General features: G+C 40.6%; 2 protein-coding genes across 2 annotated transcripts; one reads left to right on the top strand and one right to left on the bottom strand.

Annotated features, from left to right (window-relative positions):
• Positions 1–1,198: 1,198 nt before the first annotated feature.
• Positions 1,199–21,457, bottom strand: fam135a (family with sequence similarity 135 member A). The gene is made up of 21 exons (XM_040139614.1): positions 21,218–21,457; positions 19,033–19,162; positions 17,356–17,435; positions 12,144–12,283; positions 11,486–11,556; positions 11,201–11,374; positions 10,731–10,857; positions 9,494–9,647; positions 8,822–8,899; positions 8,355–8,404; positions 7,160–7,318; positions 6,918–6,991; positions 6,507–6,661; positions 4,455–6,405; positions 4,185–4,345; positions 4,017–4,108; positions 3,706–3,803; positions 2,643–2,794; positions 2,359–2,469; positions 2,132–2,245; positions 1,199–1,601 (listed from the first exon to the last, which is right to left on the bottom strand). The coding sequence occupies exons 2-21, from the start codon at positions 19,107–19,109 to the stop codon at positions 1,396–1,398; spliced, it is 4,224 nt and encodes a 1,407-aa protein (XP_039995548.1). The 5' UTR covers positions 19,110–19,162; positions 21,218–21,457; the 3' UTR covers positions 1,199–1,395.
• Positions 21,458–21,709: 252 nt separating this feature from the next.
• On the top strand, positions 21,710–26,771 carry LOC120796699 (collagen alpha-1(IX) chain-like; the record flags this gene model as incomplete). The annotated part of the gene is made up of 4 exons (XM_040139737.1): positions 21,710–21,741; positions 24,835–25,231; positions 26,429–26,512; positions 26,709–26,771. Coding segments are annotated over 4 exons (576 nt in total), but the record flags the coding sequence as incomplete, so codon positions are not given.
• Between the last annotated feature and the right edge of the window lie 50 nt (positions 26,772–26,821).

Here is a 26,821-nt window from a genome sequence, read left to right as displayed (position 1 = left end):
AGATTCGTTGATAATTATAGCACTTCAAACTGAAATAGTAGAAAAATTATAGAATAAAAGAAAAATTGACATCACAATAACAACACAAACTTCAAAATCAAAGTACTGCAGAAAGTATAGGATTACCATTACTGCTACATGTGTGCATTCATGATGATCCCAATCCAACAACCACCCAAATGCGAAGCTGCACATTAATGTAACTCGAAACTAGACTTATTAAAATCTCTAAAGCCATTGTAACAATGGTGGATAAAATGAGTTCACTTATTAAAATTACTCTTTATGAAACTGCGGGAATCCCACTTTCTATCGCATTTGTCAACCAAGACTATTAGTAGGTGATATGAAATCACTGAAGAACTTTTTTCCTGTATTTAGTCTACCAAACCCTAATTAGGAGTGTCACGACTCTTCAAATCCTTAATTAACTCAGGAAAGAAAGAAAAGTCATATAACCAACTTCATAATATGCATATTTAATGGTAGAGTATGATGATATATAAACAACTGTCCAAGAAACATTTTTTAATTTCGAGCAATACTTTCCAGTTAAAACACATAAATAATCACGTTACCAAATACTTTCAATAAAACAAGTTCATACTACCAACCTGTGCTTTTGCTGAATCATGATCATTGCTTAAAACCCCTGTAATAAAATGCTGTTGTGTTATAGGCAAAGCTTTATTCTCCCAACACCAGTTTGGGTAAATGTGCAGAATGCTGCAATGGCAAGGAACAGCATAAAGTATTAAGACCAAAGCCAAGGCTGCAAAGTCTGAGCAACAATCCTATTTTAAATGCAATCTTTGCCTTTAAAAATGATGGAAAATTGTTGATAAAAAAAGTAACTTGTACAAATGACCAGTTTCAGTACAAAAGCTTTTAAAATGTAGTTGTGGTGCAAATCAATGCAGTGTCTCTTAAAATTGGTGGAAAAACATGGTGCAATGGTGAGGACAGTATGTGCAGACTTAACATGGGCCAGCTCGCCAAAACAACCATTTCATTTTTGTAGCAGCTACATTTCCAGTTCAGCATCTAAAATTAATTGAATAACTTGGAGAAAAATAATGAAAACTAATGACATAACACATAAATAACACTGAAAGTATAGCATATGATGAGGGAAATCACTTCCCCCAAAAAAAAAAAAAAAAAAAAAAACAATTAAAAAAAATGGCAGTAGAAAAATAAAAATCCACTGTGATTCCAATATAAACATTAAATGAAAGAAATTGTGATTTTGCTCATATGTCTTTGAAACGTAAGTATATGTTTTTAAAAACCAAGACGTAATCCAGATACCATCATCAGAATAAGGTTTAGATGCAGTGAGGTATTAGCTGCACATTCCTCTCGTCCAGCCATGTGTTTGATTCTGCTGCAGTTTTACTGAAAGAACTTGAGGCCTGCAACGAGGAAGAACTTCTCCAGGAAGATCTCAGAATCTAGGACGGCAATGTGGGCAGCCCGGCCGATAAGGGAGTTGGCTGTGTTGGGCAGGGCATGAATGACATCATATCGCACTAGATTACAGTCTTTGCTCTGAAGTACTGGCAGCAGCAGGTTCTCAATCATCTCAGCATACACAGTACCTGGTATAGACAAGAGTGAAACAGGCTTAACAGTGAAAGGCTTGGTCCATTTGATGTTTTTTAGTCAATTTAAGCTCCTAGGTGTAAAACTCTATGATGGCATGAGATTTAATTTGTAGACAAAATTAGGCAATGCCAATTTAGTCCACATTGTTTTGTGTGCTTTTCAGTTAAAGAGGGAAAGGAAGAAAAAAGACTGAGGAGAGGTGAATGTAAGGAAGTAACAAAGTAAAAAAGGAAAACACCTTCAATCACCCTTGAAAAGTAGCATCCAAAATAGTTTTGTCATTGACCAAATAATTACAAACTGCACTGGAGATTGCAAATGAGGAGGAACTGCACTAAATGGGTGAAATACAGCCCAATGCCCAACTGTGGCTTGGTGTGTCACAGCCCTTAGGACCGGGCTTGTTCTTCTTGCTTGCTCTTCTCCAATTCATAATCTGAGCAACACCTTTATTTACCAAAAACATCTTGTCCTGACAAGTTGTTACATCCGTGGGCCCAACAAGAATCTTTCTTCAACTCACCTGTTTGTTTGTCCTTTAATGCAGTTTTGCACATTTCTATTCGAGCAGAATGATAGGGGACATAGCGATCTTGCAGTGACCCCACCAGAACCACATTCCTGAAAAACTGCAGACCTTCAAAAGCAGATCAATAGAAAAGTTATCTACAATTTCATATTCCACATATACGGCCTTAATTGTCTTTGGTAAAATAAATAAATAAAAAATAAATAAACAGCAGATCTAACCAGATTTCTTGCTGAGCTTGTAAAGAAAAGTTTGTCGAGGATCAGAGTGATCACGGCATGTCAGCTGCAGGAGTGAGCCTGACTTTTTCCACTTCTGCATGAACCAAAGGCCTAGAAACAAAGTTTAAGAGCTATTAAACAGGATACACCACAGTGACAGTAGATGGACAGAGAACACAACCACAGAAACTATCAATTAGCTGATTAAAAGAAGGGTTATTGGAATCTCTGAAAACACTTAAATGCACTATCTACCAACATTACTTAAATATTTTGACACTTACCTGTGTTGACCAGGGCAGAGCTGTTGTATAGAGTGCCCAGGTGAGGCCCAGAGAGGGAAAGGAAAGTGTGCAACCTGCTCAGGTAACATTTAAACCTGGGCCTGCTCAGCACTGAGCGAACTATGAGGTTCCCCAAGGAATGACCCACAAAGCTGCAAATGAAAGTATAAAGGTTAAAGTGGGATTTATACTCCTTCCAAACTTCATGTTGGATATCATCATAAATCCCCTCCCCCGACACCTGTCTGATGTCGAGTAAAGGGGTTCTGTTTCCGACCACTGCTGTAACTTTCCAAAACAGATGATCAGACATTCCCACCCACTTCACACTGTGAGGATTGTGTGTGATTGGCCGGCTTTGCAGAGGTGAGAGAGGAGCCAGGTATTGTGCTTCTCTCTCAGGCTCTCTTTTTTTAAAAATTGTTACACAACTATCTGTGGCACCTTTAATGTGAACCACTGAGTGCAACACTATGAATGTCTCCCTGGAGAGACTGTCTGAAAACCTACTCTGTTATCACTGTTTTTCAAAGTTCTCTCTCCACATGGCTGGTTTTTCACTCCATCTTCTGTTGCGGCCGTTCAGAACAACTATAAACACATTTGATTTCCGATGTGGTTGGACGGTAAATTTTAAGAACTGGTTCTGTGAGACTATTAACTGGGTCTTAGAGACTGTAAAGACACCAAACAACATTAATATGCAACTCTGTCCCTGACATACTTTAATGTGTGACATAACAGTTAAATAACAAGATGTTTTGCCTCAGCAATCTAGGTCATGAAATGGGCTTCAAAACCCATACATGGCTATACCTTATGAAAACTGCTACAGAAAAAAGGGATTTTTTTCTACAAACTTTTCTATGTATTCATTTGCTATGCTGTAGAAGACACGTGCGAAACAGGGAACTATGACAAACTGCAGTATCTCTACAGTATGAATATAGTACTTCATGACACAAATAATAATCATGCCTAACTGCATCATGTAGCTAGTTGATGGATCTTTTTTGTTATTAAACATTCTGCTATTACACTTTGGTGGAATAGAACATCTTACCTTATCTTTGACACGGTGAGATTGTATATCTGAATATATTGGATTATTTCATCAAGCAGTCGGTCTGTCATTGATTCAAAGTCAGCAAAGGTGTCATTCTGTAGATGAAAAGCGCATTAAATGAACAAGGACAAGGCTATATTTTAGTGTGTATTCTGATTCACTAACAGTTGTGTAAGCTCATCATAAACAGGCTCAAGGACCTGTATCCAATAACCCAAGTTTACCCACTTCCCTGGTCACTTCAATGTAAAAGTTGAATAACAGCGATTTTAGACAACAGCAGTGTCTGCTTTTTTTAATCAAATCACCTGGTTCCTCTCAGACATCAGGAAGTCTATACGAGCACCAGGCAGTCCAAGCTCCAAGTAAGTCTTCACCAGTCTCAGGTCTGCACTGTTACCTGCAGCATGAAAGACATCAATGTGATTTCTGAATCCAAAAAAGGACTCTAAAGAAACAAATTTAACCTTTCCTACCGTCAAGGCCGTGGACACAGACTATGAGATGAATGCCTTCTTCACAGCTTTCATCTTCCTCCAAGCTGAAATAGGGCACAGTGGATGCCAGCTCAGGCACCTCACTATACAAGAAACCAGGCAGCCTTAGCTGCTTCATTTCTTCCTTGGCCTTGATGAACCTGCACAGTTGAATAGGTTGATGAATATTCATGTATAATGTGTGAAACAGGACAGTTATCTGCATAAAGTTTAGTGGGATTTGAGAAAAATTTTTCCAAGATGACTCACGCTTTCATCTGTGGTGTGGGTGCACATTCATACCACCGCATGCTAGAAGAAAGGGAGATGGAGGGATAGGGAGGTCTTCCCAAGCTATACCCAACACTGCTTGTGGCTATGTTGGAGCAGATAGGAGCTTTCGATAAATCCTTTGTTTCATGGAGGTAGCCGATGCCAAGCTGTTCAAACAGAAGACTTGTCTCTTGAGCGGCTGCGTCCCCAGCCCCAGTTCGTTCCTCATCAGCAACACCATTCACGAAATCATAGCCATCACCTTCCTCATAGTACCCATTCTCAATCATCTCATGCTCTGTCTCGTCCTCATCCTCCTCAACCTGCGGTCCTGTAAGGACTCCCAGTGTGATAGCAGATGTTTCCACAGGGCTGATCTCTGACACATCGGTGCTAGAGCATGAGCCAAAGTAGTTCTCTACCATCCCACGTTTGACCAGGTCAGTGCTACTGGTGGCAGAGTTACTGGAGGGGCAGGCAGTATGGGGTTCACTACGTGACTCTTTAACAGTCCCAGAACCAGCTGCTCCCTCTAGGCCGAGTTCGGAAATACCTATTAATTTGGGGTCTGTTTCCAAGTTAAAGGAAGGGTTATTAGGTAGGGAATCACCTGCACCGGTGTCAGGGGTGCTGGCACCAGTGATGGCAAGTCTGTTAGGGATATCCCCAGAGAAGACTACACTCTGTTCTTGCACTAGCACGCTAGACTTCCTGCCTCGGACTTCAGCTCCACTGGAGCACCTAGAGGAACCTTCGCCCTCATCATCTGAGGGCAAAGAATTGATGGATGTGAGAGAGGACTGGACTCCACTGACAGCACTGGTATTTTCTGGGTAAAGAATTTCTCCGCTGGGCTTGTGCACAGCACTTTGCTGAACAGGCCGTGGTGCAGTACTCAAAAGGGGCCTCTCAGGCTGTGGGTTAGCAACACCTGCTTCGGCAGCGCCTAGCCCTGCACAGGTCTGCAGTCCTGGAACAAGCTGAGTGGCGAAGGAGCTGGGCTCACTCTCAATGCCTGAGTCTGAGAGGCGAGATGAGGCACTGGGGGCTCCTCCATCTGGCAGCCTGATACAATCACTCTTTACCTGTACTGTGACCAGACAGGACTGGATACGCTTTGCTGCCTCTTTTTCCGGTCTTTCAAACACTGAGTCCACCACAGACTGTTGTGAGTCACAGAGGTCTGTCTGGGTTATCTCAGGAATATTATTACTTAGAATTCCTTCAGTCCGACATGGTAGAAGAACTGTTACTTTATCACCTTGGTATGGGTCCTTGTTACTTGGTTTAACCTCAATTTGTTTCAGCCCACCAGACAACTGTGGCAGCTTTTGGCCACCATGGTCAGCTTGCTCATCTTTGTGAAGTGGTTGGTTGCATGTAGTGACAGCCCCAGTACCTGCCTGAGGATTATTCTGTGCGTCCAAGTTTGCAGGATTTCTGAAGAAACCTTTTTCACAAGCAGCAGCAGCAGTTATATTTTCATCTGCAACACAATCTACAGCACTGTTTCCATGTGTTGCTGTGGCACCAGAGTCAAAAGCAGAATTTGTATTAGTCCTTAAATAACTACTTGAGTCCCCCTGTAAGGTATCTCGTTCCTCATCCTGGTTTAGGGGAGCCTCCCCTTCCTTGTACTTTGTGCTCGGGTCACCATAAGGAGCTTTGAGGTTCTTATAGCCCACCAGAACTACAGAGTCTTTGGAACCCTGTCTAATCAACTTCTTGGAATTCTCAGTCTTTGAATTTTTCTTTAGTTTGACTGACTTGCCTTTGGACTTAGGTGGCGGATCATAGTTGTCTGGCCAGGTGTTATCTATAGAGGCACATCGAGACTCAGGTACGGGGCTGGCTGCTGCACTGCAGTCCTTGGAGTTGGGCTTGTCCGTTTTACTGGACACTGAGCCAATCCTTGTATTATGCATGCCCAGCCAGGGTCCATCACGATCTTCATATATTCAAACCAGGTTGAACATAAAAAGGAAAAATCAGTCATTAGTGAGCCTAATGACTGTACGTTTAGTTAAGCAGCAATACTGTGTTACTGACCTTCAGTGATAGAATCCAGGTATCTATCCTCAAAGATGATAGGTAGAGAGCTAACATCACCATCCAGGTCTGCACATTCCACTGGAAGTGGAGGCAATGACAGGAAGTAGCTGGAGCTTTTGATAGCAGTAGTCATCTGCTGGTGACTGTGAGCACTGATTGGGGGTTGGGGTTCAGCGAGAGAGAGAGAGAGAGAGAGAGAGAGAGAGAGAGAGAGAGAGAGAGAGAGAGACAGAGAGAGAGAGAGAGACAGAGAGAGAGAGACAGAGAGACAGAGAGAAGGGAAAAAAAAGGAGTAAGGGTTTTCCATACTTGGGGTCTATAGTATTTCAGATGAGTAACTACTGGCACAGGCTCGACAAGAGCAACACTATATTTCACAATCAAGACTAACATGCCACTGCAACTTACTGTAGTTCCTGATACGCCAGTGCAGATTGTCTTGGATGTTCAAGACAAAAGAAAGCCTCAGAAAACCGTCTTACCTGTAACAGCACCACATTATAGAGATGATAGTCAAGATTCAGTCAATATTATTACTCACAGGTTTAAGTTGAGTTTTGGACAAGTTATTTGATCAAAAAAGGATTATCGTCATTCAAAGATAATAAAGACATTTAAATATGTAGAGGATTTAAAAAATTGGGACTCACTCTTAGTGTATGATGCTCCATAGCTAGTAGGGCAGCAACATGCTCCTGCAGGGACACCACCTCTAGGAACTGTCCCCAAAGAGCCATGAGCAGAGAGCAGAGCTGAGCCAGGTTCATATTTACCAGTTCTGCCAGCTCATCAGGGGACTCTCCTTTTTGCTAAAAGTACAAAGACAACCCACCAGAGGGCTCCATTGAGCATATTTCCCTAACATCAGCATGAAGAACATTGGCAGCTCTATGTAAGAGGGCTTTACTTTACAGTAAGTAAAATCTGATTAAAAAAGGATATTCCATGATTGTCAGCTGATTAATATGATGCAGACAGTTTTGGCATTTGTTTTACTGCGAGTTTCATTTCCATGCCATTAGTTGTTTCTCAGGTCACAAAAAACAAATCAGGGACCTCTTAAGCCTCAAAGACAATAGGGTACTTGATATCCAAATATTTTCCATCATCAGTGCTTTCAGACACTGGTTTAAATGCCATTCTACCAACTGTGAAGCAACATCTGAACACTTGCCAGTCTGCCCACAAATTCTCTAGCAGCACAGAGGATTCGGTGGCATCTCTTCTCCATAATTTGCTGACACACCTTGAGTCACCTTGCAATTATAAAGGATTCTCATCACTAACCCCAGTTAAGCTTTCTGCAATTCACTATTACATAATACTAATCAAAATACTTCAACTTCAATAACCACCAAATAATACAGCCCTTGATGCAATAAAAACAACTACATATATTTTATTCTCTTCTGTCATCAGAGGACTGAGCTCAGTCAGTCTCATTATGTCTTTCTTCTTATATGCAGCAACAGACTCAATTTGTTTTTGTTGGTAATGGTGAATATAGGGTGGAAACAAAAGGTGCTGCACATGCAAACTTTACACAATCAAAGAAATATAATCAAAGATAATTGGTATGCCCACAAACACCCTAGTCTATCTCACTACTATTCCTATAATTTATTTTTTCCGTAAATCAGGACTTCACACTCACGCCCTCCAATCACAGAGAGCAATTCAGCCGATGCAAATTCTTCACTTTACCAGCATCTTCTATGGCCAGTATTTCCAGCTGACCCCTCCTTCCCCATAAACTAAACACCAATTTGACAATGTGCCAGGCTTGTTGTCCTATTAGTATTTTTGCATCATTGCTTCCTGAGAGAGGCACTCAACAGATCTTACCTTAACTTGTTCACATAAGTCAGCGAGACGGGCCTCTAAGTCGAGTTGCTCTGAGGAGGCAGGAGGAACAGTATTAATGAGATTCCCTTGAACAACTTACTGAATAATTATGCTGAAGGTTTTAAAAAGAACCTGTAAAACAGGCTGAGTGAGGAAGAAGTGTTAGACAGCACTGGGGTCAGAAAGAACTTTTTATACAGTATGACATGATGAGGGGACAGCCTAAAAATTCTACAGCACCACTATGTTACAAGATTCTTTGAGCAAGGCCAGTTATAAAGATGGAAAGAAAGACTGAGTATATATACAATAATGAAAAAGATGACGTGACAGAAGTTTAAGTATATTGTCTGTGGCAAGTGGGACATAGAGAGGACATGGTGGTTTTTTGTACAGGAAGGAAACTGGAGTAAGGAAGAAAAGGGAAAGAAAGGCTGATTTGAGGTGTTGTAAGGGTCGGGACATACCTATGTAGACGTGCCTTTGACTTCGGGGATAGGGTCTTCTGAGTACTCTCTCATATAGGACTTGCATGCTGGGCTTGGCTAGTAAAATTGCACATATAGGTATATTTAACCTTTTTATTATTTGGTCCTCCGGGATCTAATATTTATCCACTTGTGTGGATTAGTTTTGGTGAGCCATAGTTATAATGATGAGTTATGTTTGGGAGCTATTACAATTTGGCTTTAGTCTTCTAGTTAACAGACTTATCTACTGAATGCAAGTATGATTTTGTAAGTTTAATCAACTAATATTAGTGAACCACAATTAGTTCCCTAAATTAACTTAGTGGGTTGCTGGTTGTGTAGGTTGTTTAAAGGGTAGGATATGCTAATGTGTAGGGATCAGGTGAAATGACATGATAACACAACAAACTTGCAATATGTGAGTAACACCCACGCTGAAAAGACAAAACAATGAAAATCCATCCAAAGCAAAAAAATAAATCATAAGGCATTATACGGTATAACTTCAAAACACTTGTTTCTTCTCAGTGCTTATAAGTTAAAAAGGCGAAAGTGAGGAGTGTGCAGAGCCCTTTTTTAAATAAATGGGATTTAGGATTACATTGCTTTACAACCCATTGTAACCCCACACTCTGACATGAGTTAATTTGAAGCCACAATGCAGTATACCTAGTTCCATACGATGGGAGGAGGGCAGGTCCTTGGTAATAGAGGTGAAGTAGCCAAAGAGGCCCTGGTAGGCGAGTAGGAGACTGGAGCAAAGGTTTTGGTGCAGACTGAAGGCATGTTGCAGACACTGGTCAGATACCAGGAATGTCCTGCCCTGAGGGTCCACAGGGAACACAGAGAAGAGGTAATAGATGATTTTATTCTGTAACAATATTACTGCTGTTCCGGACACTCTAGCATGTGTAAACATTTGATTTTTAGTCACTGCCATGAGTAAAGACAAACTCTCAGACATGGTAACATGATCTGTGGATTTTTGCCAATTTACTGTAAATTCAGATTCTTTTAAAACTAAATGTTATGCATTAACTCTATAGTCAATGGCTGCAAACTGAATTTAGGGAGAAAATATTGTTTAATGTAGTTTACTGTATTGAGATCCAGTAAATAAACCACTGTTAAAAAATAATTTCTTTGTTGATGAATTCATCATAGTACGTATAGCAGCATACCCATAGAATTCTTCTATAGAGAAGAAACTGGTTAAAAAATGTATGCCCATACACACTCTGTGCCTCATTACTCTTGTCTTGCATTATAGCCCTATAAATCTTTATAGTGGCTTCCGCACAGATCCCTGTAGTGAACTGAAAAATGGTCAATGGGTTGTTATTCCTGAGCTGCCCCTTAGTGATACATCAAGGAATGACGAGGGGCATTGCCTCTGTTCTGTCTGAATAACTCTGGTACATTCACACCACTGCATCTCAGGATCCACTCTAGCTGGCCAACTTTGTCTGTCAGGAGAGGCCAATTATTCCCGGCCCAATGTGACAGTGGTCTGATGGATTCCCCTTTTTCTGCCCTATCTGTCATCTTATCTTCAAATTCAATTAATGTAACAAAAATGCCAACGTAACAATCAAAGCCTATATTACTGCCAGGCATCCTTGCTCAAAGAATACCAGGATCTTTTTCTCCTTTCCTCTTTACTTCTCACTAATAAAAAGGAAAACAACCTAAGTTCCATATCATATCTTTAGTATTATTAGGTTTGTGAAAGTCATTTGTTTTTATCAGGTCCTAATTTAGTCTGATGTAATGCAAAATCATTAAAATTATGCAATGGTGGCATCTTTCTGACTTTTTTTGTAACCACTCTGAGGTTCAGTAGCATGTACAAAGAGAAAAAAGAATACCAAAGACAAGACCTTTTCTGTAAAGGGGCTTCACTTACATCTGGTGATACTTGCTTGACATAACTGCTGCCAAACACCACATTCTCCAGAGGTGGGATAACTGAATCTTTGCTCTGTGCTGGAGCGTTGCGGTTTAGCCATGTGGTTTTCACTGGTCGAGGAAAACTAGGTACACACATGGAGTGAAGTCAAACTCAGCTCATTGCCACAAGAATTTAATGCGACACTTCTAGACAGGTTTCCTCTACTAATCATTCACTGTTGTACAGCAATAAAGTTAAATTCACCAGTTATATTGTTTACTTCAACTTCAATGTTGAATTTGTTGTGAGCACTAGATAAAAAGGTGTGTGCTGGAATTTACCAGAAACAATAATAGTAAATAACAGGATGAAGATTTATGTAAAAGCTCAAACACCTGTGCATGAATGTATAACTATACAGAGTGCAAACAATGGCCCTCTTCTGTGAGTGTCAACATGTTTCCTTGGGTAGGTGGGAGCCTCACCTGATAAGGGGCTGATGTAGTGCCACTAGGGAGGCATGGATGGCTACAGAGATGACAGACAGGTGGAAGTAGTCAAACATGACATTGATGTGTTGGTGGATGCCTTGCTGGAGGCTAAAGTGCAAATGAAGTGTACGCCCACTGATATTTTGTAAAGAGCTTGGATCATCTGGCCTGTAGAAATTGAATAAGGAAGACACATAAGACCCTGTTAGTGTTGAGATTCAAATATCAAATTCACAAACACTAACACAAGTACATGCAGTTAAATGTCTCAACACGTACGTGTAATCCCCATCTGTGAAATATAAATCCAAGAAGAGCTGGAAATCCATGTCATTGAGGGACTCTTCCACCTGAGGATTGAAAAACAGTGGAGAGAGCCAACTTTAGAGCGTGTGTGTAAAAGCAAAGGATTACCCACACTGATCTGCAAGATGTGTAACACACCCATTAAGGTGTTTTTTTTATTTGATGGTATCAGCTCTAATAAGCCTAACAAATTTGGAAACTGTTGGATGATGTAACCTCTGCCCTGAGGACACACCCGCACACTCCAATGAGCCCTGTTAGAAAAGTGGAACTTTTACCCTAAACAGGATTTTCAAGTGAGTAAACTGCTGAGTAGCACAAACAAGTAAGCAGAAGCAATTTGACAAAGATATTCATCCTGACAGCTACACAGCTTTGGGTTTAAGAAAAATCACTTTGTCTCCAAAGTGTTGCTGTCAAACAAACTCATCTCAATTGGATTGTCTTTTAATGTACGTCAACTTTACACCAAGTATGCAGAAAGCAGAGGCATTATGTAGAAAAATATAAGATTGGGACTCTTTATTGGCAGATACACAAAAATCAATATATTGGGTTGGCGCCAGGGGCAAAAAACAAATCTAACAAAAACAAATCCTTAGTAAAATAACCACCTCTGTCTTAAATTTACCTTCTTCTCATCTAGCAGCATCATCACTTTGAAGAGGAGCACATCGTTGACCACAACCTCTTCATTCTTGTACAGGATTTGGAAAGTTTTGCTGCAGATAAGATCATCTTGGACTGAAGCAGGAAATGCCAGATCCGAGCCTGGACAAAAACCACAAAGATTAACTGCGTGTGAACTGAGTGATCATAGCCAACCTGTCAGAAATGGAATTTTCCTGTATAACCTTTAGAGACACATGATCGGGTGTTGTGACCAGGCATCGAACCATTAATACTTTAAGTCAGTTGTTACACATGGCTGATAGTTCAAAAGATAGAGAGAAATCTAGATGGATTCTCCAGACCTAGATATAAATAATAATGTGGCAGCTTGGAGCATTTGGATGCTTGTTTCTTATTAAATTGTTAATGACATGTGGTTTTTAAGAATGCAAGCTTAAATATGAGACGCAGTCAACTCAGGAACTTTAAGGTTTCACATTAGGACCAGGTGAAGTAAGGCAGAGGCAGGGTTTGAACCCTCAACCTTTGGATTGGGAAACAAACTCCTTATTACTGAGTTGAGTGCATGTATGCATGAGTTTAGTTTTTTGACATACAGGATAAATTATGAATTGAATGCATTTTACAGTTTAGGTACTTAGGTTATTCGTACACTTTTAGCACAATTTAATTTACATACTTGAAAATGGAGATGAATAGAGTTCTTAAATGTATGCAACTGTATTCATTCATGTGTTCATTTGAAATCGAGTCTGGTCTTAAATATCTAACAAATGAAATTATATGCATGTACATGTATCTCTATTTATTCATTAAGGTATTGTATTGGCATGATCCTGATGTTTTAAACAAGTGACATGTAATTTTGGTTTTAAATTAAGTGTATATTTCTAAATGTATGTGTAACGATCTGTATTCATTCATTCATTTGAAATTGAGCCTTGTCTTAAATTTTTAACAAAGGAGCAGGGAAATCTATTTTTTAATACATTCCTTTATCAAAGATTTTGCCTGGTCTTGAGGAAAGGATTTTTAAAATGTACCCATCTGTATTCATCGATCATTTGAAATTGAGTCTGGTCTTAATAATCAGAACAATAGGGTTCCCGCAGCTTTGCTGCTTGGACCTTCAATGGATTAATCAAAAGAGTAATCAGATTGATTTTTAGCTGAAATAATATAGACTAAAGATGTGAGCAGAAAGTATGCTTCTCCATATACATCTAAGTTTTTAGTTGATGGCTTTATGCCTCAAATTTATACCAGGGTTAAAGCAGTGTAGATGATTTTGCGAAAAATTCACACTATGAACACAAGCTCAGATTTGAAGATTTGAACCAGTTTACGACACCTCCACCGCTATGTGAACCCTCAAGGGATTGTGAGACAAACATCTTACCAATGAGCTATTTGGTACTTGGAATAAATGTGTACTTTGTTCAATTTGATGCAAATTGGAGATTCAAGTTTTGGTGATTTAGATTTGGAATTTCTTGGTCATTCCAGTCATTGGAGTCAAATGGGATAAGGAGCAACAACTTGGGTAATTGCTGATACTCGAAAAGATCATACTTTTTTCTAGAATAACAAAAGTTGGCTGCGGTACTCTCACTGACCCAACTGTGTGGAGTACCTTTTACCAGTCGTTCAGAAAGCTGAGCTTATATCAGGATTCAAAACGGGACCTCTGCCACATATTGAAGTGGGGCGTTCCTGAAATTTAGCTTTGTTGCTCGTACTATCTTTATGATAACACATGAAAAGTTGGATAATGACTGATTATTTCTATTCAGAAAAGTAGCTAATTTTCTCAGTTCAAGCAATGCTGTTATGATGTATTTGTGTATGTCTTTAAAATGGTTTGACATAAATTCTCTTGAACAGCTTTTGGCAAGAATGGTCTGCAGATGATTCACAGTGAATTCAGAAAAATCTGACAAACTGTTCGAAAGAGTTGACAATAATAGGTACTTCAAACAGTGTGAAAAGAAGAAGTAGAAGATTTACTTGCAAAAAGTCAAATTTATGATGCAAATTGATAGAAGTGTATTGTAGGAAGCAGGACAAAAAGGAATTTAGGAATTTAGAATTTAGGTCAAGTAATTTCTGGGATACAGGCTCAAACATAAGTGTCTTAGCTTCATAACGCCACCTTTAGGCTGTTTGCTCTAAGGTTGGGTACACTCATCCTTCATGACACCATAAACCTATGTACCTATTTTCGTGCTAATTGGACGTTCACAATGGAATTTACAAGCTGCTGAATTTTGATTGGCTGCTGGCAGCCACACTGATTAAGGTATCAAAGCAGTATATATATAAAGTCAGAAAAATGTTACTATGAGTAACTGTACCAAATTGGAACTTTTTCTGATAATTTGTCAATGAAAAACAAGTAATTGTTAGTAATAGCGCCTCTTGGTGGTTGGTATGAAACTTGGGGAGTGTCCAGAGGAATGTCGTAAAGACCTAAAATGTTAAGTTTTTTGAAAATCAGACAATGCATTGTCAAGATATAAGACATCTACTGTACTGAGACATTTTGATGAAGATTCATTGGCTTGTTTAATCGAAGCAGATCGACATTGAAATTTTGGTAAGTTAAGATCAATACAGTCCGTGGATGACCTTGGTGAAGTTTTGTAATGATTGGTCCAGCGGTTGCTGAAAGGTGTCGAAAGAAGACTTTTAAGAAAATGGAGATAAAGTTACAAAATTTGACATTTTTGGAACAGAGGACCAGTGGAGCAAAGATGCAGATTACTCGAGAATGAATTGAATAAATGAAGAAAGAATTTTGACTCTAGGCCATGTTCTTGAGTTATGCACGAAAACACAAACTTGATTATTACAGATCCACCTCTGGGTACAGTACTTCATGTTTTGGGCCCTGAGTAGTGGAGGGAATTTGGGACCATGTCATAAAGTTTCATGTTTCTAGGTCTTACAGTTTTTGCTACACAAACACTTTTAGCAGAGGAAAATAAATGAAAAGGAGGAGGAGAAGAAGAATTGGAACAAAAACAATAGGATTCCCAAAGCTTTGCTACTTGGACCCCTAATGATAGATAAGATAAATGAGCCAACCTACAGGTAATGATATTCTTATAACCTGTGCCAGGAATTATCCGACAAGATATATCTTATTAGGTCTGGATTGAAGATCAAAGTCTAACCGTTTCCCATTTACTCTACTGAACAAGTTTCACAAATTCATAAAAAAGGAAAATAAAACATTTGAGCTTTGGTATGTCATACTCTCTTGATGATCCTCTTTATTTACAAAAGAAAGAACTGAGTGCTTTGTGTGAATCGAATAGTGCAGCTTTCTAAGAAACGGGATGGGGCATATAGACAAAGCCTTAAAGAAATACCAAGAACAAGGAGTGGCCTGCGTGATAAGCCAGTACCCTACCAACTCCCTGCAAAAAATCCAAACAATAAATGAACCAAATCTGCAAAAACAATAACTATATTCCGTGAAACGGCGCTAATATCTGAGAGCAGGAATGAAATTCAAGTAAACATGCAAGTCTACCTGAAGTATTGGTATGACTTAATTAGTGTCACCTGCATTTACAGGGAAACAACCAGCCCTCTGATAATAAAAGCAGCAGTGCAGTACTTTATGCATACTGCAGGTTATTCCCACCGCAAAGAAGGTTATGTAATCATCTGTGTCTGTTTGTTTACCTGGTAGACTACAGAAAAGGATTCACCAATGTGTTTGTCCATACAACCTAGTGAGTATTAAGATTAAGAGCCCTATTTTTGTGGCGGTGCAAAGACCAGCGTAAGCAGCGCCCCGACAGTTTTTTAAAATTTCCTGACCTTGAAATTTGCTTTACCCGTCTGTGTGGTATTTTGGTGCCAAGTGCAGCACGCATGGTGCACAAGTGGGAGGAGAGGTACAAACACGTGGGAAGTTCATTCAAATGAAGCAGCTCAAAGCATGTTGTTGATATTTTGATGGAAATTATGTCTTTGCAATAAGAATAGATTTCTCAGAACCACAACAGCAATCTGCTGCACCTTTGGTGATTTTAACAACAAGAGCAAACTAAATATACGAAGCAAATGCGCAGCAATGACAGAATATTGCTTAAAATGTAAATAAAAAGTTTCACCTAATCACTCCTCAGCCAGTAGAATCATTTAAACAGACATAAAAAATTAACACGTATTGTCTTCAAAGCAGAGACATCGGTAAATCAGTCTGCATTTATCTACAAATTAGTATGAGTGATTTTTTCAGTATCTGTTGTCCACATCTGCTTTGTACTGTATGAAGTTTCTCCCTCAGCTCATTAAAGCCCTGCAGCCATCTGAAGGTAGGAGGACACATGTTGATAAATCCGCAGCCACTGATTTGAGAAGCGCAATGCCATTACACACGGCCATCCACTCTGTCTTACCTTTAATAAATAGTGTGTAAATGACACCAGGCTGTTACAAAGTAACCCAATACAATACTACACACACCAAACTGGTCCATTATGACTTGGCATTCTATAGTTTAAGTGGGAGATGTCGAATTACTTTTGTTAATCAATCCTGTGTGTCATTGCCTCCATTCCAACCTTTTAGCAAAAGTAGCATTTCCTGTTTTATTCTTCAAATGCATTACGGTGCATGTGTGCCACATTTCAGGTATAATGTGAGCATTCATGACGTAAGCTAGAGTAGAAACAAAACTAAAATAGCTTTGTGTTGATAAACAGCATCAACGTTTTTTATTATTTATTTCTATCATCACTGTACAAGATAAATAAAATCCACAACATCTCCCTCTGGATGCAGATCTGAGCTGTTGTGTGTTCAGGTCGTGCTGCTATTCACCATCCAGACAACAACATGATATCTTGGAGAAGCCTCTTTCCATTTGTTGAGCTGTTGTCGTCATAAGTCACTGCGATTGCCATAGCTGATTCAGAGCCATGAGACCAGTAATTTTACTGGCTAAGAGTGAATTTATTAATCAGCACACCCTCGAATTTCTTTATTACACCTCAGCCAGCCTTTTTGCACTTTGTGCTGCTACACCTACATGAAACAAAACAGCAGGTGCACTTGAGATGGCTACACAGTCTGTGAACCCAAGACATACCACTTTGCGCTTGTTGTTGCTCTTGCTTGGCTATAATAGGGCCCTAAGTGTGGTAGGAAAAAAAAACTGTCTATACTGTACACATCTTCAAAAATTCATTTACCTCCCGGGTGAAGAAGACTGGTCTCAACTTTGTGTGGGATCCTGGGTGGCACCTTCAGACTGGCACGAATCTGGTAGAACCTGAAAATACAGACAAACTGTTTTAAAATGAATACTGGTATGAAAAACTAGCACTATTAGTTTGGTCCAAAGCATCATCAGAAGCTCTGTGAAAGGGGAACAAACCACACAGGTTAGCTGCAAATGCCTCTACTTGTAAAATGACACTACACCTTTCATAAATGAATAATGAGCACTTTCTTTCGCAGTCACTCATGTAGTTAACCTGGGCTCTTAAAGCAGTGATGAGCTGGGAGAATAGACCGGGATTTTTATCTCAGCACAGTGAAGTATCAGTACACTGCAGCTGTAAAAAGAATTTTCAGATGTTAAAGACCATGAATGTTAGAGCTGTACAGTTAAAACAATGTGAGTAATTTTTCCTCCTTAGTTTTCTAAGAAAAATGGTCAATTCACTGTTTGTTTGATATCTTGTTAGATGTTTGCAAGAAAAGACCAAAATGGGAATCATCTATTTGATGGGGTGCGTTATTCCTAATCTGGCATTAGGACATAGCACATAGTACCAGAACCAGAGCTGTATCGGGGAACAGGAATTGACAATTTAACCCACATGGGAAATTTGGGCCGTAGCTTGTATCCTGTTGAAGAGCATAAAAGCTTTAAAGTGACAGCTACATGGTTTATTTAGTGTTAAATACTATGCTACACTGAAATGTGAGCTCAATGCCATCAACCAACAAATGTCTCACTGTTAAATCTGACCTGATTACTTGAAGCTCTGTCTAAAGGGTATTATTCTTAACAAACCATGTCCAACACATACATAGTTAAGCTAAAACATGCTTCTCTAACAAAATCTTATAATCTCTGCTGTCCATAGCAGGTATTTGTTGGGCAATAAAAAAAATGATACGCATTTCCAAACCAACAGCGCTCTGAATAAGGCAGATTAGCCAATCTGTGTGCCAATTGTTCTACTACAATCAATTATTCTTCACAGAATTGTCTCACTACAAAGCAATTGCCAGAACAGCATTAGTTGTGTTTGTTTATTCATGTTTTGTTTGACATTATTTATGCATTTATGATTATATACGGTGTGCTATATGATGCTTTCAAAGACATACATTTTCATGTTTCAATTACACACAGATAGTTTACCATTTTCTATCCCTGCAGCACTATGGTAATCAAGATGCAAATTTAAATTAAGTGAGTCAGAAAAGAGAAGCTCCTCCACACCTGTGCCCATGTGGTACACTTGACTGCAGTTTGACAACTTTTCTTAAAATCATCAAAGTTTATTACTGATTACTGGATAATTTTTAGAATCACTGGCCTGTCTGTACAAAGAGCATTTTTGAGCCCCCTGATGGTCTAAACAAGATCACCAACTGTCCCAGACTGGCTGGGACACTTGCAGAATACATCCTGGACCCTTTCTACTACAAGCTGAAAACCAAAGCTTGTTCAACTCCCCTCAAAGCATACAATCAAAGCTAACCTATACTTAATTAGCAAGGTAAACTTGTCCGTAATGAATGCATGGGAAAGCAAGTTCTTTGGTAAAGCATCAATGAACTGCCACGTGCTGAAAACACATGCCAAAAAGGAAAGATTATTAGGTATGTAGAGACAATAAGACGATACTCACCCTCTTTGGAACAGGTCCACGTTGTAGAACTTGTGGAGCTCCACAGAGAACTCCACTGTGGCCTGGACTTCAGTCATCTTGGTCTCTATAGGCACAGGTGCCTTACATCATCTGGGATACACCTGTAGGCCTACAAGCAAAAGTAATGAAATTAGCCATTTCAGCTCCACAACTCTTTAAAAAAAAGGTTATTTGTAAAAGCTCTTTCCACTTGGTTTTAAATACAGTATTTCTGCTAGAGACATATTGGTAAATACCAGATTAGTAACTTTAGTGTATTACTTGCTTGCTAAAATCATCCCCCAAGACACGCAAGCAATATTATTATAATTATATATAAATAAATAAAAAAATAATAAAAAAAAAAATCAGTAGCCATCGAAGAATAAGTAAGAGAAAACAACAGCAGTTGTCAAACAGTTACAAGATTATTATTTATTACTAGGGCATGAGTCTTACATTTGACATAGGAGGCATCCTGTCCTATGGGCCTAATTTGTTAACAACCCAGATAATTATAGCATTAGGATGACAGGATAGAGAAAAACACTATGAATAACATCACAAGAATAGGCCTGAAATATAATATCACTGTTTTGTAACGTTAGAAATAAACACAGACATCCTCGTCACTCAACATTTTTAAACCAAGATTTAGACCGAATTAAAGAGACGGCCATATAGTTGTTTTTGGCTGTTGTTGGGGCCAAATAAAACTGGCAGAAACAATCATACAGAGGCTCCCTAAATTAGTCATGTATGAAATTAATAAATCATCCACTGGAGACAACATGTCATTGTGTTCATTCCAATGAAAACCAATGTGAGACACAAAAGGCCACCATGAATTTGACCTGGTTGACACGGATGCCTGATGCAGAGCAAATAGCACTAGGTTATTTTAATATCCAAATATGCCTTTAAAAGCTGTCAGTTAAAGAAAAATTGCGCTGGGAATGGCACAGAGGACATATAAGGACACCAGTAACTAAACGAATTAATTTGCTGTCCCTGACGCATTTATGTTTTAACTTAGATGTTAATTCCCTTTACTAAAGACCTTGAAATAGCCACTTTATAATCATTTTACAAAAAGTGACATAAATTATTTCTGATAGACAACGCAGCAACTCAGTCATATAATTCAAGTGACCATTTACAGCTGCTTTTTTGACCCTACTTTGTAACTAGGGTGCAAGGTATACAATAAAGGCCTGGGAAGTGTAACCGGTATAACAAACGGATAGTTTGACAGTTGTCATATTTAAATTTTTACACAAACAACACGGTTAAGAAGTATTCATAAATCACAAATATACAATTAGGGTCAACATTACAGATTTGTGATCCCCTGCAGTTCTGACGTGGAGGTAAGGGTTCGTCGGAGCAACTGGTTTACAAGGTTTAGTCTTTAGCCAAGAGCTCTCTCTGAAGGTGTAACACTGCACTTATGTAAAGGCTATTAATATAAATCGGTGAAGTAGGGCCTCGACTGGTCGGTACGCTGACATGTTAATATCAATAAACCAACTAACCTGTCAGTAGGAGCCGGCTGTGGACGGATATCCACCGAAACGTTTGTCGGTGTACAGCGTGCTTACAACCGCCAAGCCAAATGCCACAGTTCCCTAACCAGACCCCGGCAATTGCTGACAAGGAAATGTAACTGGCACCGAAGACAATTCAAGCCACCGAGCCACCTCGGAGAAAGTAAAACGAATGCATCTGATCTTATTAAAATATGACAAGGCCTTAACAGACATCGGCTGATGGTTTTTTTCTTTTAAAAAAGGGAGCCTTTATGTCAACAGTTTGAAACAGAAAACTGATACAGACCAGTTCAGAAGCAGCTGTTTAAGTTATAACTTATCTACGCGGTTTAGATGCTGCGACTAGAGTGAGTGACGTGATAAAAGGTCCCTAGCTGGTGGCCACAATCTCGGCAAGGATACCCTTTGGGTTACAGGTGGGAAGCTACCAAAACAACATTTTAGTGAGGGCCCACTAAAGGAGAGGAACGATTCCCCCAAAGACAGAACAAAACATACTTGAACGGACCAACGAAAAAAAAGTCTCACTTGATAGCCAGTCAGCTAACGTTAACAGTTAGCGTAACGTTAGCCACCCGCTGCACAGTTGTCACCCGGTCTACCATTAGCCGCACAGCCGAGCTTACGCTACTCACCATTGCGCTGGCAAGCTAACATTAGCTAGCTAACCAACGTTAGCTCCAATTTCAGTCCTCTTGTCGTCCCTTCACTGTGGGTTGCTGACAGAAAACAGTACTCTGCTGACTATCCCGCTTCCGAGTATGACTAACGTTACAGGAGAGACGCCATTCAAATAATACGCTGAGCAGACTGACTGTGTATCTCTCGGCTGCGCTGCCTGCTAGCTGCCGAGCTAACTGCGCTCAGTCTGAAAAGCTGACAGCAGGCGCTGCTCCAGCTGCACGCTGATGAACATTTAACTGCGCGTTACTGCACATACCGCAGGCGCAGCTAATATGCCTCATGCAAAATTGCTACTTGTAAATGGAACATTGAATAGTAGGATTTAACAACAACAACAACAAATACCTGGACTTATTCTTAAAGGATTATACGGCATATTGTAATTCTTTAAACCTATCCACATCATGTGACAATATGCATGTCACTTATTATAAGTAGGTTAAAAAGTGCTGAAGAATGACTACTTCTATCTAAGGTATGTTTGTTTGGCCCCTGAATAGGGCCCAGAGGGCTATGTAGATGGATGTCTCTGATATGCTTTTCCGTTTCATGTGTTTTTTTTTTTTTCTTTCCCTGTTTGTATGCCTGAGTTTGCAGACCTACTGTGAATAGGCTTAAAGCAACCTGCCAACAAAGGGGGCTTTAGTGCTGTTCTCTGCAGTATGTGCAGCGAGGTCTTGGTGTAATAAATCCATTTCAACCTACTGGTGCTATTAGAGGCCAATCATTTTACAACTTGAGACAAGTTATAAATAACAGTATATGGGGACGAAATGGGGGTGGCCCTTAAAACCAGTTCCCTTTGCAAACAGATTCCCCGTGAACACATCATAAAAGCTGGGTTTCCTGGTAATCGACGCAACGCATTTCTATGGATTCTGGATGCTATAACTACCATGAAAAATACAAGTATTTCAGGAATTGCCTCCATAAATACGACGAGGTTTTCTTTCCGCCCCTTGGCCAGACAGAGCACACACAGCTTGAATTGCACCTTAGTCAGCGTCTTTTGATTTTCAGTTTGACTGCACTGGAAACAGTACTGTCCGAATACGGCGCAATCATAGAGATCACAGAAAATGTGGATCCCCAGGAGTGCTTGGAGAATAAAGCCAGCACAGGGTAAAATTATCATTCACTATCATTCTCATACTTGGTAGCTCTTATGATACACAACCATTGACCAGACCTACAAATGGGATACGACTGTGATCGTGTGCTTGAAGAAAGATTTAACATTAAATCCAAGGTGGGTGCAGGAGAACTCGAGTGGAATGCAGAGTTGACACTGTGGAGACAGTTGACTCACTCCCCCGGATAAATGACAACGGTCGAGCCTATAAGAGACCCCTCGCTGCGACTTGAAGTTTTTCACTCCTGCCGAGGGAGCAGCTATAAAGGGTCTCTCCTGGAAGCCAGCCCGAAGAAACATCTGGCAGCAGGTGTTTTTTCCTTTCCGCATCAAGCCATGAAATGGGTGGAGCCAAAAGGTATATCATTGACTTAATAGTTACTGTATATATAGTAAAGATATATTTTAATTTACCAGTACCATGCAAATTATTGCACTCATTCAATCGCAACGCATATTAATATGTTCAATTTGTGATTGCATTCCAGAAATATCCTTCTGTACTCATTGTGCTGCTTCTCTGTGATCCCACAATATCTTTGCACAGGACTTCATTCTCAGAGTAAGTAGTCTTCCGCAGTGAGATAACGATGACAAAGGAAGACAAATTAACGTGAACATTTTATTTAAAAAAAACAAAAAGAAAAAAAACACGTCAATTAACAAAATTACCAGTTCGGTGCAGTACTGGTAATTTTAATCGTTTCCCCGATGGATAATTTGTGTTTGGCATGTGTTCTTCTTGATACTGAATCATTATACAGTTCTTCTTTTTTTACTCATACATATGTAACGAGGTCTGTGGGGCTTTATTTGCTGTTTCATGTTGCAGACCTCTTTCATAGCTGGCAAAATCTGCAAATTGACATTCATCACTAGAAGGCGCTTACTATGTGTGTACATCGTTTCTTGCCCCATTAGATTTTTACATTATGTCGTCTTCCGTCCGTACACGCTGCTGCTCTCTTCTTTACATTTTATGACATGTGTCCTGTGTGGGTTTGTGTATCAGCACGGACATGGCTGGGTTAGGGAGTCCAGCTCTGTGCCAGTACATAGATTCAACTGTGCACTTAACGGTTATACTTGAGCAAAATGCACCGATAAATACAAGTCTGGCAAAATATCACAGTATGATATTACAGTATCAACAAGGCGTCATACATTTTAACAGTGTTAGATGTTTAGTACAATGCTTGCCCCTGACTTGGCAAATGGTGAAATGAAGAATCGGTTGTATGTGAACCATGACTTCAAACGCGATAAAGACCGTTAACTTCCTGTCCAGATGTGGAAGAAGAGGCAAATGTAGAGTTTAAGTGTTAAAGAGATAGCCCTAATATTTATTCAAGGCATTGGTGCAGCTTTCCAAACACTGAACTTGTTTCCCTCTCCGCAACACACACACATACACACACACACACACACGCACACACGCACACACACACACTCGGGCTACTAACGGGCTCTTTTCTGTTTCCATCCTGCAGCTGTGCGATTTTCACCTCAAGTTGGTATTCATATGGAGCAGCAGTCCATGTGCCCTCAGATAAGCGTCGGAGAGGAACGTTTCCCAGGTGGACTCACAAAAACCAAAAACTAAGCATAGTTTGTCTTTTTAATAACTTGACATTTACCCTGAGCATGTGAAAAAAAGTAAAATATGTAAATTATTCCAGAATAACTTAAAAATAAAATATGGATGCTGCATGTTTAATGTGAGACTATAAAAAGTAATCTATTATTGCCAGAAAAACTGTACTATATAGCGTATGTTGTGACACTTTCTCTCTATAGAGATGTTTTCGGAATACTTTAAAAGCATAATAACAAGAAAATAAAAAAATAAAAAAATGGAAGTATAGTTCCTTCACCATGATGATCAAGTCAAGATCCGGAGGGTCTATTGCAAGACCTCTGAGATGATTTTGTATTCAACCACATTTCTGTCCCTTGTACCCTTAGGATTTCATATCATGTCCCAGTTCCACATCGCTGAGCTGGCAAGAAGGGGCACGGTTAAAAAGGTGACGGGATCATCTCCTCGGCATGTTGCTTATCAAATAGGCCCATCATTCCACTTCAGGATCAACACCTGGTGAGCTGCAGGGCGTCGGGATGGAGTTGTGCGAGGGGAGACTGACACCTAGTGGTTGAGCTGGCATGACCCCCCCGTTTACCCTGTCCATGGTCCTGAATGTCAAAGGCTGGATTTACGTATATGCGCCGTCACATTCCTCCTGTAATGCAACGTAAAAGGATACGAGGCAAACATGACCTCTTATATGATCTGACCACCATAAGGAGAAGGAGTAGTCCTTGTGACAATAGTACATGATACAATTAATGTCCAACACCACGTCCTTCCTGGAAAACTGGTTTTTAATCGAAGATGTAAGTTTGGGGTTTCATAACAGTTCATCCTCTGTGTTTCAGATCAGCCTTTCCCCTGGGGCTGCCGGAGGAGTTTGCATTTGCGGCCGTGCTGCGCGTGAGCGCCAGCACCACACGCGAAGACTGGAACATCTGGCAAGTGCAGGACATTAATGGCAACGAGCAGCTGGCCGTCCGACTCAACGGGGAGTCTAAGTCTCTGGAGTTTACCTTCACAGCGCCGGACACCGGGAGGCAGACTGTTGCCTTCAGCCCCCTGGCCGCTCTTTTCAACGATCAGTGGCACAGAGTCCTGCTGGACGTCAGCGGGCGCTCCGCGACCCTTTTCGTGGACTGTGCCATGGTCGGCTCTCAGCGCACACCCCTCCGACAAAAAGTCAGTCTGGATGGGTTCACGTTGATAGGAAAACTCAAGGACAACCCAGTGATGGCAACTCCGGTACGTCTATTACAGAACCGGGTACAGCTTTTGCAGCTGAAGCAAGACCTTGCGAAGTTTCCACCACAGTATACAGCACTGCAGTTCACCCAGGCATGAAAGCACGAACCTTTAATACAGCATTAGTTCACTGTTTCCATTTTGTGCCACTTATTATTTTCACTCCATTAGATTTCCAATAGAAGCACTTTGGTTTCTTGACCAAATTTAACTGATGCTTGTACATTCAGTTTACTGAGTATGTTTTCCCACTTAACATTTTCCACGTAGCGCAGGCTGCAAAATGTGGAATGAGCTCATAAAATACGATGACCTGTTAGAGCTTTTACCAGTGTGAACTATTTTCTGACCTACATATAATGCCTATTTATCATTGCACGGAAACCTTGCGCTCCGTGCCTGTTTTATTGTTTCGCCCTCACTCGGTTGATTATTCACTTGTGCCAAACCTCCCCATTTAGTAATACGAGGTGAAGACAAACACTGTGTCTTTGTCCTTTTCGCTTTCCAGTATAAACCCCCTCGAACGGTAACGTCCGAGCGAGCAGTAGGACTGAGTTGACACTGTGGAGGGAAATACTGTCAACTTAGTGTTGATTCGTATGGTTCTACACTCTAGGTCTGTCTCTGGTTTCCCTTCGGGGGAGTCCTCGACAACAGCTTGGGAATCCCTGCCTTTTCTCACCCTCCCGTTCGGTTTGTCCATCGCCAATGTGCGGTAGTTTAAGTCAGCTCTCTCCCCCCATTCGGGCTTCACCGACACAATGTGTGGAATTTGTTGCAGGTTCCGGTGAGGAACACGAGCTGTGCGCAGGCCCAAACCCAGCCTGCGGTAGGGCGCCGCACCTTGCGGCTCCGGCGGCTTCATGGTTTCCAAAGGTCCGGAGAGCGCCCCCTTTGTTGTGCACTGAACGCATATGAATTCATTTACCAGCTCTAGCTCCTTGGACTATGTAGGCTAGCCCAGGCGTTTATGGCCCATAGTAATGTTTCGAGAATGACTCCAAGACTGTCACGCATCCATTGTGCAAATAGCCTGCTTTCTGTTTTTCTCCTCTGCTGCAGAAATGCACGTTGAGGCCGAACTGTTCACAGAGACGGCCCCTTGCTCTCGGGACGCAGTGGGGCTGTGTGTCTGTGTCGTCTGTTACGCCGACGTTGAGCTAACGTCTTATTTTCCTTTGTGTGTTTGTCCAGTTTGAACTCCAGTCACTGCTGATTCACTGCGATGTGACGCGAGCCAGGACGGAGGCTTGTTACGAGCTCCCGGCCAGGACGTCGGTAAGAGTGGACACCCGCTGGACCACAGTCTGGGCCTGTGGTTTGACTTATCACTTAAACAGATAAAATGTTGGTTTAGTTAGAGGAGCCAAGGTTGCCGTTAACTGAGAGGGGAATGCCATCAAGCAGCGGCCAAACTGTGCGTGTGGAGCAAATTTGCATGTTCTTGTCGTTTGCTCCACTTGTCCCCATATAGGCTAGTCGTCCTCACCAGTGGTTCTTGATGATTGGAGTGCAAACTTCCATTTGCCACCCCTAGAACATGGTTTAAGCGAAATCATTTGGGGTCGTAGCAGAAGTTAAATAACC

Source organism: Xiphias gladius, chromosome 11, assembly GCF_016859285.1.
Source record: "Xiphias gladius isolate SHS-SW01 ecotype Sanya breed wild chromosome 11, ASM1685928v1, whole genome shotgun sequence".
Taxonomy (NCBI): Eukaryota; Metazoa; Chordata; class Actinopteri; order Istiophoriformes; family Xiphiidae; genus Xiphias; species Xiphias gladius.
Note: the sequence above shows the minus strand (reverse complement) of the source record. Positions and strands in the feature narration are given on the sequence as shown.